The following is a 12011-nucleotide window of genomic DNA, read 5'->3' as shown; positions in this document are numbered from 1 at the left end:
GTTAAAACACTTTTGATTCCTTCTCTTATTTTTCTTTTCAATTTGGTTTCTTAAATTAAAAAAATATATCACTTTAGTCTCTCTATTTAACCAAATTAATCCTTCTATCTTTTTATTAATGTATTAAAGGTTTTAATTTAGTTGGCGTGACAAATGCTCATTTCATATAACACCTCATAATTAGTCAAGTATCAACAAATTGACTAAACTGGTGTGGTAATATAACAGAAAGATCAGCTTGTTCTAACATTAAATACTTTAATCAAAATAAATGTTTTAAACTTGAAGGCCAGACAGAAACCAAAATAAAATGAAAGAGTAAAAATATATTTTAGCAAAAACGAAAATAATAATACATAGATATTTGTTTCGCCGACGACATTCGGTAGATAACCTTATTTAACGTTAAATCATGCATCAACTTATCTGACATATACACAAAATAAACAAATATAGGTTACAAAAACGACACTTATCATTTCAGCTTGGATGATGATCACAATTTCCTCACCACAACGTGTCAACGAGATGTTCTTAGTTGAGGCTTGCTAAATTCAAATATGAAAAATCCAATATTGAACAATCAAAACAGTAATAGTGATTGGTAGCTCTACATGTACAAACTATGAAGTTGCTGATTAGTTCAAGGAATAGTTGTCAAAATTGACAGCGCTATTCAGCTGGTTAAATTGGAAAACAAAATTGAATCACAGAATTCAGGTATCACCCTTCAATTTTTTTAAATAAATACTTCTATTTGTTTGCTTCAATAAATTCTCTGTATTCTCTCTTCATTTTGACTCCTGAGACAGTCCTGCAAAATCAGTGCACAACTGAGTGATAAAAAATTAGTTAGAAATAATCATAAAGCAAGTCCATCACAATGGCCCCTCAGACTCTAAAGGATTAAGATAGCAATTAGAGTTTATTACTTCATTTATCAAATTATGTAAGGATGCAATGACAGAAAAAACAATTAATGTTTGTATCTTGGGGGATACAATGATATCAAACCGTGCGGGAATCATATATTTAGTATAGATGATAAATAATAAAAGAAAAATGCTAACAGGTGCCTTAAGAGCAGTGGTTAAGAAATCAAAAGTGAAAAGTTTTTATTGGAAGTGTAATAATACACTCCTTTGTGATTTCCAATGCAACTCCAACAATAAAAACTTTCTACTAATGATTCCTGAATTAGGGCACTGTTAGCAAGAACCATAACAGAATAAGGGGAAAGTTCAAATAATACTAACTTGAGCATCTCCTTGTTTTTAAAATACTGCACACATGGAGTACCCATTATTCCAGCTGCTTCTGCTATTTCTGGATCTTCCTCTATATCAATTTCAACAAAATGTACATTCTGATCAAATTCATCAATCACCTGAAATGGGAGATGTCACAAAAACATTAAAATAAATATTTTCTGTTCAATTTAAGATTGAAAATAAATAAAGTGACATTTAACATGAAATGGGGAGTAGTTTTATTTAGATCAGTATTAATGCATTCTCTTGTATATCACTTTCAAGCAAACATAACCTGGCTACTCTCAGGTTGAGCACACATAAAGTTGATTTTAAATACTGCTTTCTTGTACGCAATTTAATGTTAATATGCAATAATTTCAGCAAAGTACACAGAACCTTTTTCACAAACTGACGAACTAAAAGTAGCCTTATTTGGCTGATTGGTTCATTGATAAAACGTTAACTGAATTGCTATCATTGGTATGTTAAGTTGCAATTTAGCAAAGCTGACTAGGAATAAAAAAGCATCATATTGGTGTAGTTCAAGCGGAGGCTTTGACAGACCTATCCTACCCATAACACATAGACCAATTAAGTTACTTTATTTCAATGCACTCGCCTACAAGGAAAATTACTGGGTCCAGTGAATATTCTGCATTAAAATTCTCTCTATTCAACTCAAAACAGTAGATGTAAACTTCAGTGTGGCATTGATATCTCGTTAAGGGTGTTTCTGTGGGGTATATCCAACGAGCTCAATTAGAATTAACTGATATGGTAAAATTCCATTAAACCATTCCTTGAATGGATTTACGGAACATGCACAATTTTTTAATGTATATGTAATATTATTTAATGTTAAAGGAGCCCTAGCAGCAGTCACAGGAATTACTTTTCGCACCCAATGTTTTCTAGTACACCCAACAATTTTTTGTTTTTCCAAAATTACCCCTTTTTAAAAACATACGGATTGCGAATTCGTATACAGGATTCATACGGATTGACAAAAATCCGTAAGAATTATATGAATCGTCAATCTGTATGAATCCTTCATATGAATTCGTAATCCGCAACGGTGAATCCGTATGAATCCTTCATACGAATTGACAATCCGTAAGGCCATTACCTTCCCCACCTCCTCCTCACCAACTCCGCCACGCCACAGCACCGCCACCGCCCTTTGCTCCAACCTCCGACGTGCCGCGGCACCGCCACCTCCTTCATTGTCATCGCCCTCTCTGGTTGCGCCGCAGCATCGCCCTCCCTCTGGTCTCGTCCAACCTCTGCCACGAGGTCCTTCCCTAACGCTGCACCACAAGGTCCCTCCCCTCACGCCGCACGAGGTCCCTCCCACTCTTGCCTCGCGCGTCTGCACCTCCCCCTCACGTCTCGTGCGTCCACGCCTCCCCGTCACGCCACGCGTGTCCTTTGTCGCTACTAACCTTGCCGCGGAGGTCCATGGCCTTATTATGGATTACGAATTCGTAAAGGCCTTACGGATTGACAATCCGTATAGGTTATACGTATGGGTGTTTTTGGTTTTTCACCCTAAATGCTAGGTGTACAAGAACAAATGCTGGGTCTAAGAAGAAAAGGCCTGAAGTCATTATTACTGGCTCATGTGATGGCCTGTGACCAGTACAAATTTAAGGCTATTGCTATTTACACTCCCTTTACTTACTAATGCACTACCCTTTTATTTTTGTTTTCCAAAATTACCCTGTAGAATAAACTCCCCTCAATCAATCTGCGTTAAGTCTCTCAATGATAGCAGCAAAGTTATGATCAGTGTCCCGACAACAGTAGCACCGAGGTAGAGTCACAATTTTGTAACATCAATTTCCTTTAATTAAAAATGGTTTGAGTGTTTCAAAAGTAAAATTGGGGTGAAACGGAAAATCATAAATCCCCTATTTTTTTTTTTACCAGAAAAAATACATCCCCTTTCATACTCTCCATAAGCTATTTCCAAACTAGGGAAAAGAAGGTACCAAGAGATTTTTACAAGGTGGTTCCGATCAATCAAGTAAAATAAAAAAATAATAGAACATAAATCTAGTATACTTGATTTTCATGCGAATGTTATGTGTAAGGAAGAGTGACATGGAGGCATCCAAAGCAACTACTTCACTGCCCAAAAACATTGAGAAGCAACAATTGTCAAAGCATATAGATGGTGAGATTGAGTCTATTAGGAATCTAGAGGTCAACATAGTTCATGTGCATTTTACCCTTTTTTGGTTTGGGTTTGTGTTCTTAGACATCTTTTAAGGTATCTTATTGGTGTTCTTAGTAGTTCTTTCTTCTTTCTCTTCTATTATATTGTTTCTTTTATTAAAATATAAAAAAATATAATGGTGTGCATACTGATTCTGCAGACTAGCTAATGCATCATGCAGCGTAGTTGACTTTTCTTTCTCTTTTTTATTTTATACGCTTCTGTGCTAACAAATGATAAAATTGTGTATTCATTCCTACTAAGTGCTTATTTGTCATGTCACAGGCTGAAAATACCCATTTGTATTACGATATATAACTTCAGGACCATGATAAAATTTTAAATCTCCCCTTTTCACATACCTTACTAAGGATTGGCTTCAGAGTCCTACAGGGACCACATGTTGGTGATGTATATAATACGCATATAAGCCTTGGACTGTCATGATACAATTTTCGAAGAGCATACTGTAAAGAGGAAATCACACCAGCAAAGAAAATGAATTATAAAGAAAACCAAAGAACTAAATATAAAATGAACTAATTGGACATCACAAATACCCAGACTTAATCCCATTTAGCATAAGCATTTGATACGGAAGCACATACCTGCCCCTTATGCTTTGTAAGTGTAATGTCAAAGCCCTCGTGTACATCCCTGTCTGTTAGTTCCTTCTTAACCTCTTCAGTTTTGGGCTGTTACAAGTAATTTAATTGGAAGGATTAGATTCCCATTGGATTATGTTACATGAATAAACGGATTTAATGTAAAGTCAGTTTCACTATTATTAGTAATTGTGAATTAATATATAGTATTTACTAGTACCAGTTTTATGATGGCTAAAGCAAACAAAGCAATATATAACCTTAAAAGTTATGGCCAAAAAAGAAATGTTCGATTTATACATTATCGTGTATTTATTAGTTGATAGAAATCAGTGATTGAATTTCCTAATAATCAGTAATTGATTGATCATGTAATCAATTGTTGATTTTATTTCTCTGTCATAAATAAGATCATATGTGTGGTCTCAACACACAATTACACAAAAACTGTAATAATACGGTATCATATTATCCACGCACAAAACCCAAAAGTGTAAGGCTTGAGGGGTGTATTGGGAAATCCAAGTCTCAATTGGCTAGAGATAAAGCAAAGATAAAATATATAAGTGGGAGACAATCCTCACCCCATGAGGTAACTTTTGGGATTGAGTTAGGTGCAAATCTACATTCTAAGAAGAAATATGTGAATTCCACTAGATACATATAGTAGTTGGGTATCATTTATTCATATTTGTTGTAGTACTTCCTTCCGGTAGTAGCCGTTTAGGACCCACTTGTTTTAAAATTGGGTAGAACTGATTTGATAAAATTAATTTTGTACCATTGAATGTAACTGGGTTGTGTGCCCAAATTAATCACAAGTCTCAACCATAGATTTTACAATAAAATGTGTCACAGTGAGGAATTGATTCAGGGTGTTTAACAAATAAGCCCTTGGTTGATTACTGTGCACAGACTAATTACAAGGCAGTTTGGAAGAGAAATTGGAGGGTGTTGATTGTTTTGGAAGGGAGAGAGTCCAGGTCTAATGATTATACATGGGAGAGGAAAGGTAGGGGATTTGTTCAACAACGCTATTGATATTGGTTCAGCATCACCCTGATATCAATTAAGAAATTGTGTTTTATCAACAACGATTATCTCCATTATCAAATAACAATTAGATGCACGATATTTATAAAGTTTTATAAATTTATCCAATTTATAGATATAAGTTTTACAAACAAATCTTGCTAAAATTACATCTGCTTCTATGGAATGTATAAGAATTAAGACATTGAATAATAAAGATGTAGTAAATTGGTAATGTGATTTGTACACTCAATCTACAGTGTTATATACCAAAAGAATAATAAGTGAAAGCTCTTTGAAGTCAAATACCTGATGGAACTCTATAAGAAGATCATTGCTCACAAGATATCTCTCAACTGATAAAGCTGCAACGCATCCAGATCCAGCAGCAGTTATAGCTTGCCTCCATTCATGGTCCTACGAGAATAAGAAAAAATAACTTTTATATAGATATTTACAACAGTTACTGCATTTTTTCGTACAAAAGGTAACATCGGATCACAAGATAAATTCAGACAATAAAATTCCCAATGAATTTGCATAGTTCATAGCAAAACATATGCTCAGTGTCTATATTAACAGCAATCATAAATTTATAATTAAATTGAGAAGGGAAAAGGGTAAAAATTCTGCCCCCTAAAATGGAATTTCAAATGAAGAGGAGAGGACATAAAGAAATAAACAAGTAATAAAACAAAGCCTTAGTTCACTAGGCGGGGTTGGCCACACCACAAGAATCAAATGGTGCTATTGTGCCATGTTAACGACCGTTAGAATGGTATAAAATATATTAATTAGAAGTTGTACATTATTGTGGATAATGTAGTATTGATTCTAATATGCTAGAAAAATCAACTAAAAAAGTGGAAGGCACTCAATATGATAGGATACCTGCACATCTCCAGCAGCAAATACACCTTCAACTGAAGTTTTTGCAGTACCCTCCTGAACTTGTACATAGCCAGAGTGGTCTAATTCGACTTGGCCTTTCAACAGTTCGGTATTTGGCGAATGGCCTATGCCATAAAACAGCCCTTTTGCCTCAAGCACATATTCCTCCCCAGTATCAATCTTTCTTACTAAAATGCCAGACATCTGTCCTTTGGTGTTGCTTACAAGGTCCACTGCCTCTGTATTGAAGTGCACAGCGACATTGGGATTGTCAAACACTCTGAAACATTCGTGATAATCAACCTGTTAAACAAACATTCAGGGAGTTGAAAACTCACAACATACAAAATGTTTATTAGTAGATAATTCACCGTCATAAAGAAAAACTCCACCTAAACACAGACTTCGATGTCATAGACTAAGCCAAAAATTTTCATCATATGTAAAACAAAAATAAACACTTTTTCCACCAAATACACATCATACTAGAATCCACATCTATAACACCATAGCATGATTCCATAACCACTACTGAACAATAACTTTGACAAGAAATCCAATATGCTTATAATATTTGGCAAGTAATGTAAAACTTCATGTCCAAAAGAAACTGCTTCTCTTTCCTACATTACAATGGTACTATAATATAATACAACTATCTTTCAAGTCCACAGGAACTCCAGACTTGATGACTGATGTTATCAAACAAGAATACCATGCTTATTATCCACTGCTTCATTTTGTAATCATGTAATATATCTTTGTTTATATGTCTTTAGGTGGATATTGAGAGAGAGGGGGAGTGCAGTTTCCCATAAGTGAGACGATGATTAAGATCAAACATTCTATTTCCTTGGGATAAATAGAGTTTTTCATATACACTATAAAGCAAGGCACAGGCAAACCTTAATCTAGGAAATGTTTTACAAGTTAATTATAGTCAAAAGAAACTTAAACTTGTTCACAAAAAGGCCCACAAACTATTGATGACATCCAATACAATGAAACAAACAGAGAATGCCTAAAAAATTCACATAATAGATTAAAAAATAATGATTGTAATGTATATGAAAAGGAACCTACGAATATATTTATTAAACAGAGAAACAAAATAAAAGGGGAAAAAATAATTTATAAGTTGCATAACCTCAATTAAGCATAAGGTGGCAAATAAAGGACATACTGTATCTAATACAAATATAAAGGTTCAGAGATAGAGAAGCAGGCACAGATGATGAGATTAAAAGATAGATCTAACAAAGTTTGCCTAAAACTATCTTTCCACGGGTGTAAAAACTGTGGTTTTGTTTGTGTGCATGTGTGAGACAGAATTGAGAAACTTGAAGTTATACATTATGAAGGTGCAAATTATGTTTTTAGTCCTCAAACATTTACCAATTTTTGTTTTTAGTCCTTGAACTTTTATTTGACAGGTCTTGGTCCCTAAACTATCTTTCCATTGGGGTTTTAGTCCTTGCTGTTAAGCCTCTCCGTTGAATGATGACGTAGCAGCTATTTTGTGGCATTTTTTTTTCTGACAGTTTTAACCATCAGAAATTGTTTGCCAGAATAATTTGAAATGAGATTAACAGCTTCTGGTGGCTAAAAACCGCCAGAAATTGTTTCCCTAAATTTTTAAAATATTTCCAATAAAATTTAGAAGTTATTCTTCAAACCAATTTTTTCCAGAAGCTGCAAATAACAGTCATAAACAATAACAAAAGTATGAAAGTAAATTTCACATAAATAACAGTCATGGTGAACGCAACTGAAGTTCCAGCCTTGAATCACATCAAATTGCAGTTTTTTAGGTGAACACTCTCAATCTTCTATTTCTGACTCTTTTTTGTCGTTAAACCACAACTTAAATGAGCTCCTCAAACCTGAAATTCCATTTCCCCTCTTCGAATTTGACTCCAAAACCCATTAAATCTGAAACCATCAAGGAGAAACCTCAACTGAATCGAAAACCACCACTGCAAATTTCTCTCCCGAAGAAGACCAAGTGGATTCAAATCAGAAGGTTGTTGCACTGGAGAAGAAGCACTACAGAGGATTCCGGCAGAGGCCGAGGGGCAATTTCGCCGCCAAGATCTGTGACCCAAACAAGCGTCTTGCATGCTCAACCCACAACACCACCTCGGTGTGCTCCAACGCCATACAGATCTTCTCCAGGTCCCGCCACACTGCATTCGGCTCCTCCAAGTCGAGTCCCTCCGAGAAGGATTCTGTTACTGTGGTTTGTTTCTGTGGGATGGAATGGGGGCACAAGTGAAGTGAAGACTGAAGATGTATTGTGTGTGGGGGGATTCTGTTGGTATGATTTGTGGCTGTGAGAAAATTTTTATGCATAATACAAATAGTTGGGACTTGGGAGTTGCATCTGCACTTCTTTTTGTTTGAAGGACAGCTTTTAAATTTCGGTGCATATATTTTTGGGAAGAACAACTTTTAAATTTCTAGCTTTAAAATTTAGGGAAACAATTTCTAGCAGTTTTTAACCCCCAGAAAATGGTTAATCACATTTTAAATTATTCCATCAAACAATTTTGAGTGCTTTTTTAGCTGCCAGAAAAAAAATCTCACAGGTTAGTTGCCACATCATGATTTAATGGAGAGACTTGACGGCAGGGACTAAAAACCAAACGGAAAGATAGTTTAAGGACCAAGACCGGTCAAATAAAAGTTCATGAACTAAAAACAAAAATTGGTAAAAGTTCGAGGACTAAAAACATAATTTGCCCCATTATGAAGTGAATACAAGTAGGTTATTATATAAGAAACTTCAATTTATAGAATGTACATGATCGGATCAGATTATATTAACATGCAAGATCATGGTAAATTTTACCATACATTGCACAGTTAGTTGTTCCTTAATAACCTGAGTAAAGAGTTGGTAAATTTTAATCAGACACACCTATCTTGCATAGCTTTGGAAGCCCTCAGATGGTCCCGACGTACAAGCAAATGTACATGGCGAGCATATTTTGTTAAGTATAATGCTTCTTCTGTAGCTGTATCCCCCCCTCCAACAACAGCAAGAACTTGACCCTTGAATAGAGGTGATGCTCCATCACAAATTGCACAAGCACTAATTCCTCGGCTCCAAAATTCATCTTCTCGGGGTAGCCTAAGTCGTTTTGCAGTAGCTCCAGTAGCATAAATGACAGTATGGCTCTTAACCTGAATTATAATACATTCAAGAAAACCTGATGTTAACTACAGCTACTTTTCTTCCAAAGAAACACAACTAAAAAGATGTTCAAATTTAACATCATATTGATGTCAGAACTTAATGTAAATCAATATCACAAGTAATGGCAATAATTTCAGTACATATTTTGTAAATTCAACCACTTTCAGGTCAGGACCCTCATTATGAAGGAAAAATACTCCAAATATTAATTTCTAAATAAAAGCTATTACCAAATATGTACAAGGATTTTCATTAATTAAATCCATAAGAGAAGAACATCACGGAGAGGATTCAACGAAACAATTAAAATAAAAGATATAACCTTGAATCTTCAGGAATATGAATATCTACACAATCATGAAATTGTAATTCAGCTAGCTGCTAGCGAATATATCACCTTACGTTCACTACTTTGGACAGTAAAAGGACTACTTTTCACATCAATAGCTTCAACATCTTCCTGATACAATTCTGCACCCCAACGTTCAGCTTGCCGTCGCATCCTAGACAAGTAGAAAATGTGAGAGCTCCAAAGATATGTGAGTAAAATAAATTACAAAGTACAATGAGTTATACCAAACTTTTACTTCAGTTTTTAATACCTGTCCATCAGATCAGGTCCACTTATGCCATCTGGAAATCCAGGAAAATTCTCCACTTCAGTTGTAGTCATCAACTGCCCCCCAGGGACACCACCAGCTTGGTACCCCTCAAACACCACAGGTTTCAAATTGGCACGTGCAGCATATATTGCTGCCGTGTATCCTGCAGGGCCTGAACCTATAATTACCACATTTTCAACTCCTTTTCCTGTGAGAAGAAAAAAGATGCCATTGTCAACTTCAATTATCTATGAATATCAAAAGAAAGACCAATAACAACAATTACATTATCACACAAAAGAACAAACTCAGAATGGAAAAGTTAATAATTACATTCTCAGTAACTAAAAACGCATCAGTCTTATGATCAGAGAAAACATCAAACTTCTACAGTGTCATAAAAAAAACACCTGCCAGAAAGGTCAGCACTAGCTTTGGGCAGAGAATACTGGATTAACCAAAAAAGTTTAATTGTTATGCATTGTCAATGTAAAAAAATTTACACTGACAACCAATCAAAAATCATTGTTGGTATGGCTTTTAAGGTAACTACTGTTAAAATCAACGAACTTCAACATATATGACAATGTAAAAAAAACCTTTACACCATCAATGTATACATTATTTACTCTTAACCAAATAACCGAAAAGGATTAACAAAAAACATAACAATGGTGCCTTTATTCGCTGACCTAAATACTAACTGAGACTCTAATCAATCCCCACAAACACAAGCCACGACACGTATTCAACAATCACACAATTCAAGCTTTTCACTATGAAACTCCAAAACAACCTTCCAAACTCCAAGTGCTTGACGTTTCTATGTTAAATACCTGTTCTCAACAATGAAGTGCAAAATTATCGAACCCTGTAACTACCACCCACCATTTTTCCCATCACCCAATTCTAACCACACGTTTCCCTTACCTTATATTCAATTCCACATCAAATAACTCACAACTTAAATCCTAACCGCACATGCCACCACTCAACAAAACCTTGGCAATGCGAGACTTTCATCCCTCAACACCGATGCTCCAAAACCAACTCGGTGCATGTTTGGATTAAGGTCGGAAGAGCCCAAAAGTACTTTCACTCTAAAAGCGACAATTTTTTTCCTTCTTCATTTGGTGTATTGAAATCCGTCATGCGCATTGAAATTTGCAAAAATCCAAAACACAGCCTCACAATTTGAAACACAGCAAAATTCTCGTTTTCTCCGGAAAAAAAACTCCACACACAGCAAAGCATAATTGAAAAACTAAAATAACAAAACAAAACAAAATAAATCGCATTGAATTCGCCGCGCTGAGATTACAGTCACATTGATTGAAGAGAATAATAGTGGCGGCGAGACCTGGCGCGGCGACGGAGGAGGAAGAGGAGGAGGAGGAGGCGACGCGGAGGGGGAGGGGGGAGGGGCGAGGTCGGAGGGGCGGCCGGCGCGAGTTGATGAGGAAGAGGCGGTGCGGCGGCGGGGAGAATACGGCGGAGGAAGGGGCGGCGACGGCGGTGACTCGGTGAGTGGTTGTTGGGACGGGACCAACTCCGAGTCCTATCTTCGTAGTAGCCATTGGGCTCTTTCAGACCATACAAATTGCAGCAGCCAAGTGAGCGACTTAAAACAGTTGGAGCGGATTCTCTTTATGTTTCTGGTTACTCGAGCGTGGACCGCACGCGCTCCAACCAAATCTCCACGCTGCCACTTCGGCTCGTTCTGTTAAATCGGGCAGAATTTTTGTTTGCTTTGTTACACGAGTATCCCACACTAATATGGGTATTTTAAAATATATAAAAAAAAAAAATCGAACTTTGATTGGTTAGGGTGAGTTATTAATTACGCCTAGCTTTCATTAGTAAATTTCGCAGAGATATGTGTTAGTTATAGATTCTCTCTTACATTCACCAGGGTCGTGTATATAATTTCTTATAGCATATCCGCGCAGGTTTTTTATATGGATTTTTTAATATAGTTTTCATACTATTTTTTTATCCTCACAGTGTTATGTCAGAAATTTCAAATAATTCACGTACTTAATTTTTTTTTATTATAACTTAATTATCATTTCAATAAAATAATTATTTTATTTTTTTTCAGTTTTTATGTATACAAATAATAAATATGAATGAATAATTGAAGAAAATATTAAATATCAATTAAAAATAAACAAAATTACATAACATTGCAATAAAATGTGTAACAATAAA

The 12011-nt window shown here is 35.6% G+C and overlaps 1 protein-coding gene across 2 annotated transcripts; it reads right to left on the bottom strand.

Annotated features, from left to right (window-relative positions):
- Positions 1-453: 453 nt before the first annotated feature.
- LOC100794561 (NADPH-dependent thioredoxin reductase 3) lies at positions 454-11517 on the bottom strand. 2 transcript variants are annotated; one of them, XM_014768193.3, is made up of 10 exons: positions 11161-11517; positions 9801-10008; positions 9596-9701; positions 8920-9185; positions 6000-6279; positions 5418-5525; positions 4080-4166; positions 3834-3938; positions 1257-1387; positions 454-833 (listed from the first exon to the last, which is right to left on the bottom strand). In XM_014768193.3, the coding sequence occupies exons 1-10, from the start codon at positions 11375-11377 to the stop codon at positions 767-769; spliced, it is 1575 nt and encodes a 524-aa protein (XP_014623679.1). In that variant the 5' UTR covers positions 11378-11517; the 3' UTR covers positions 454-766. The 2 variants fall into 2 exon arrangements, with proteins under 2 accessions (XP_014623679.1, XP_003519084.1); XM_003519036.5 differs by having other exon boundaries at positions 454-814; positions 11161-11516.
- Positions 11518-12011: the final 494 nt, after the last annotated feature.

Source organism: Glycine max, chromosome 2 (assembly GCF_000004515.6).
Source record: "Glycine max cultivar Williams 82 chromosome 2, Glycine_max_v4.0, whole genome shotgun sequence".
Lineage (NCBI taxonomy): Eukaryota > Viridiplantae > Streptophyta > Magnoliopsida > Fabales > Fabaceae > Glycine > Glycine max.
Note: the sequence above shows the minus strand (reverse complement) of the source record. Positions and strands in the feature narration are given on the sequence as shown.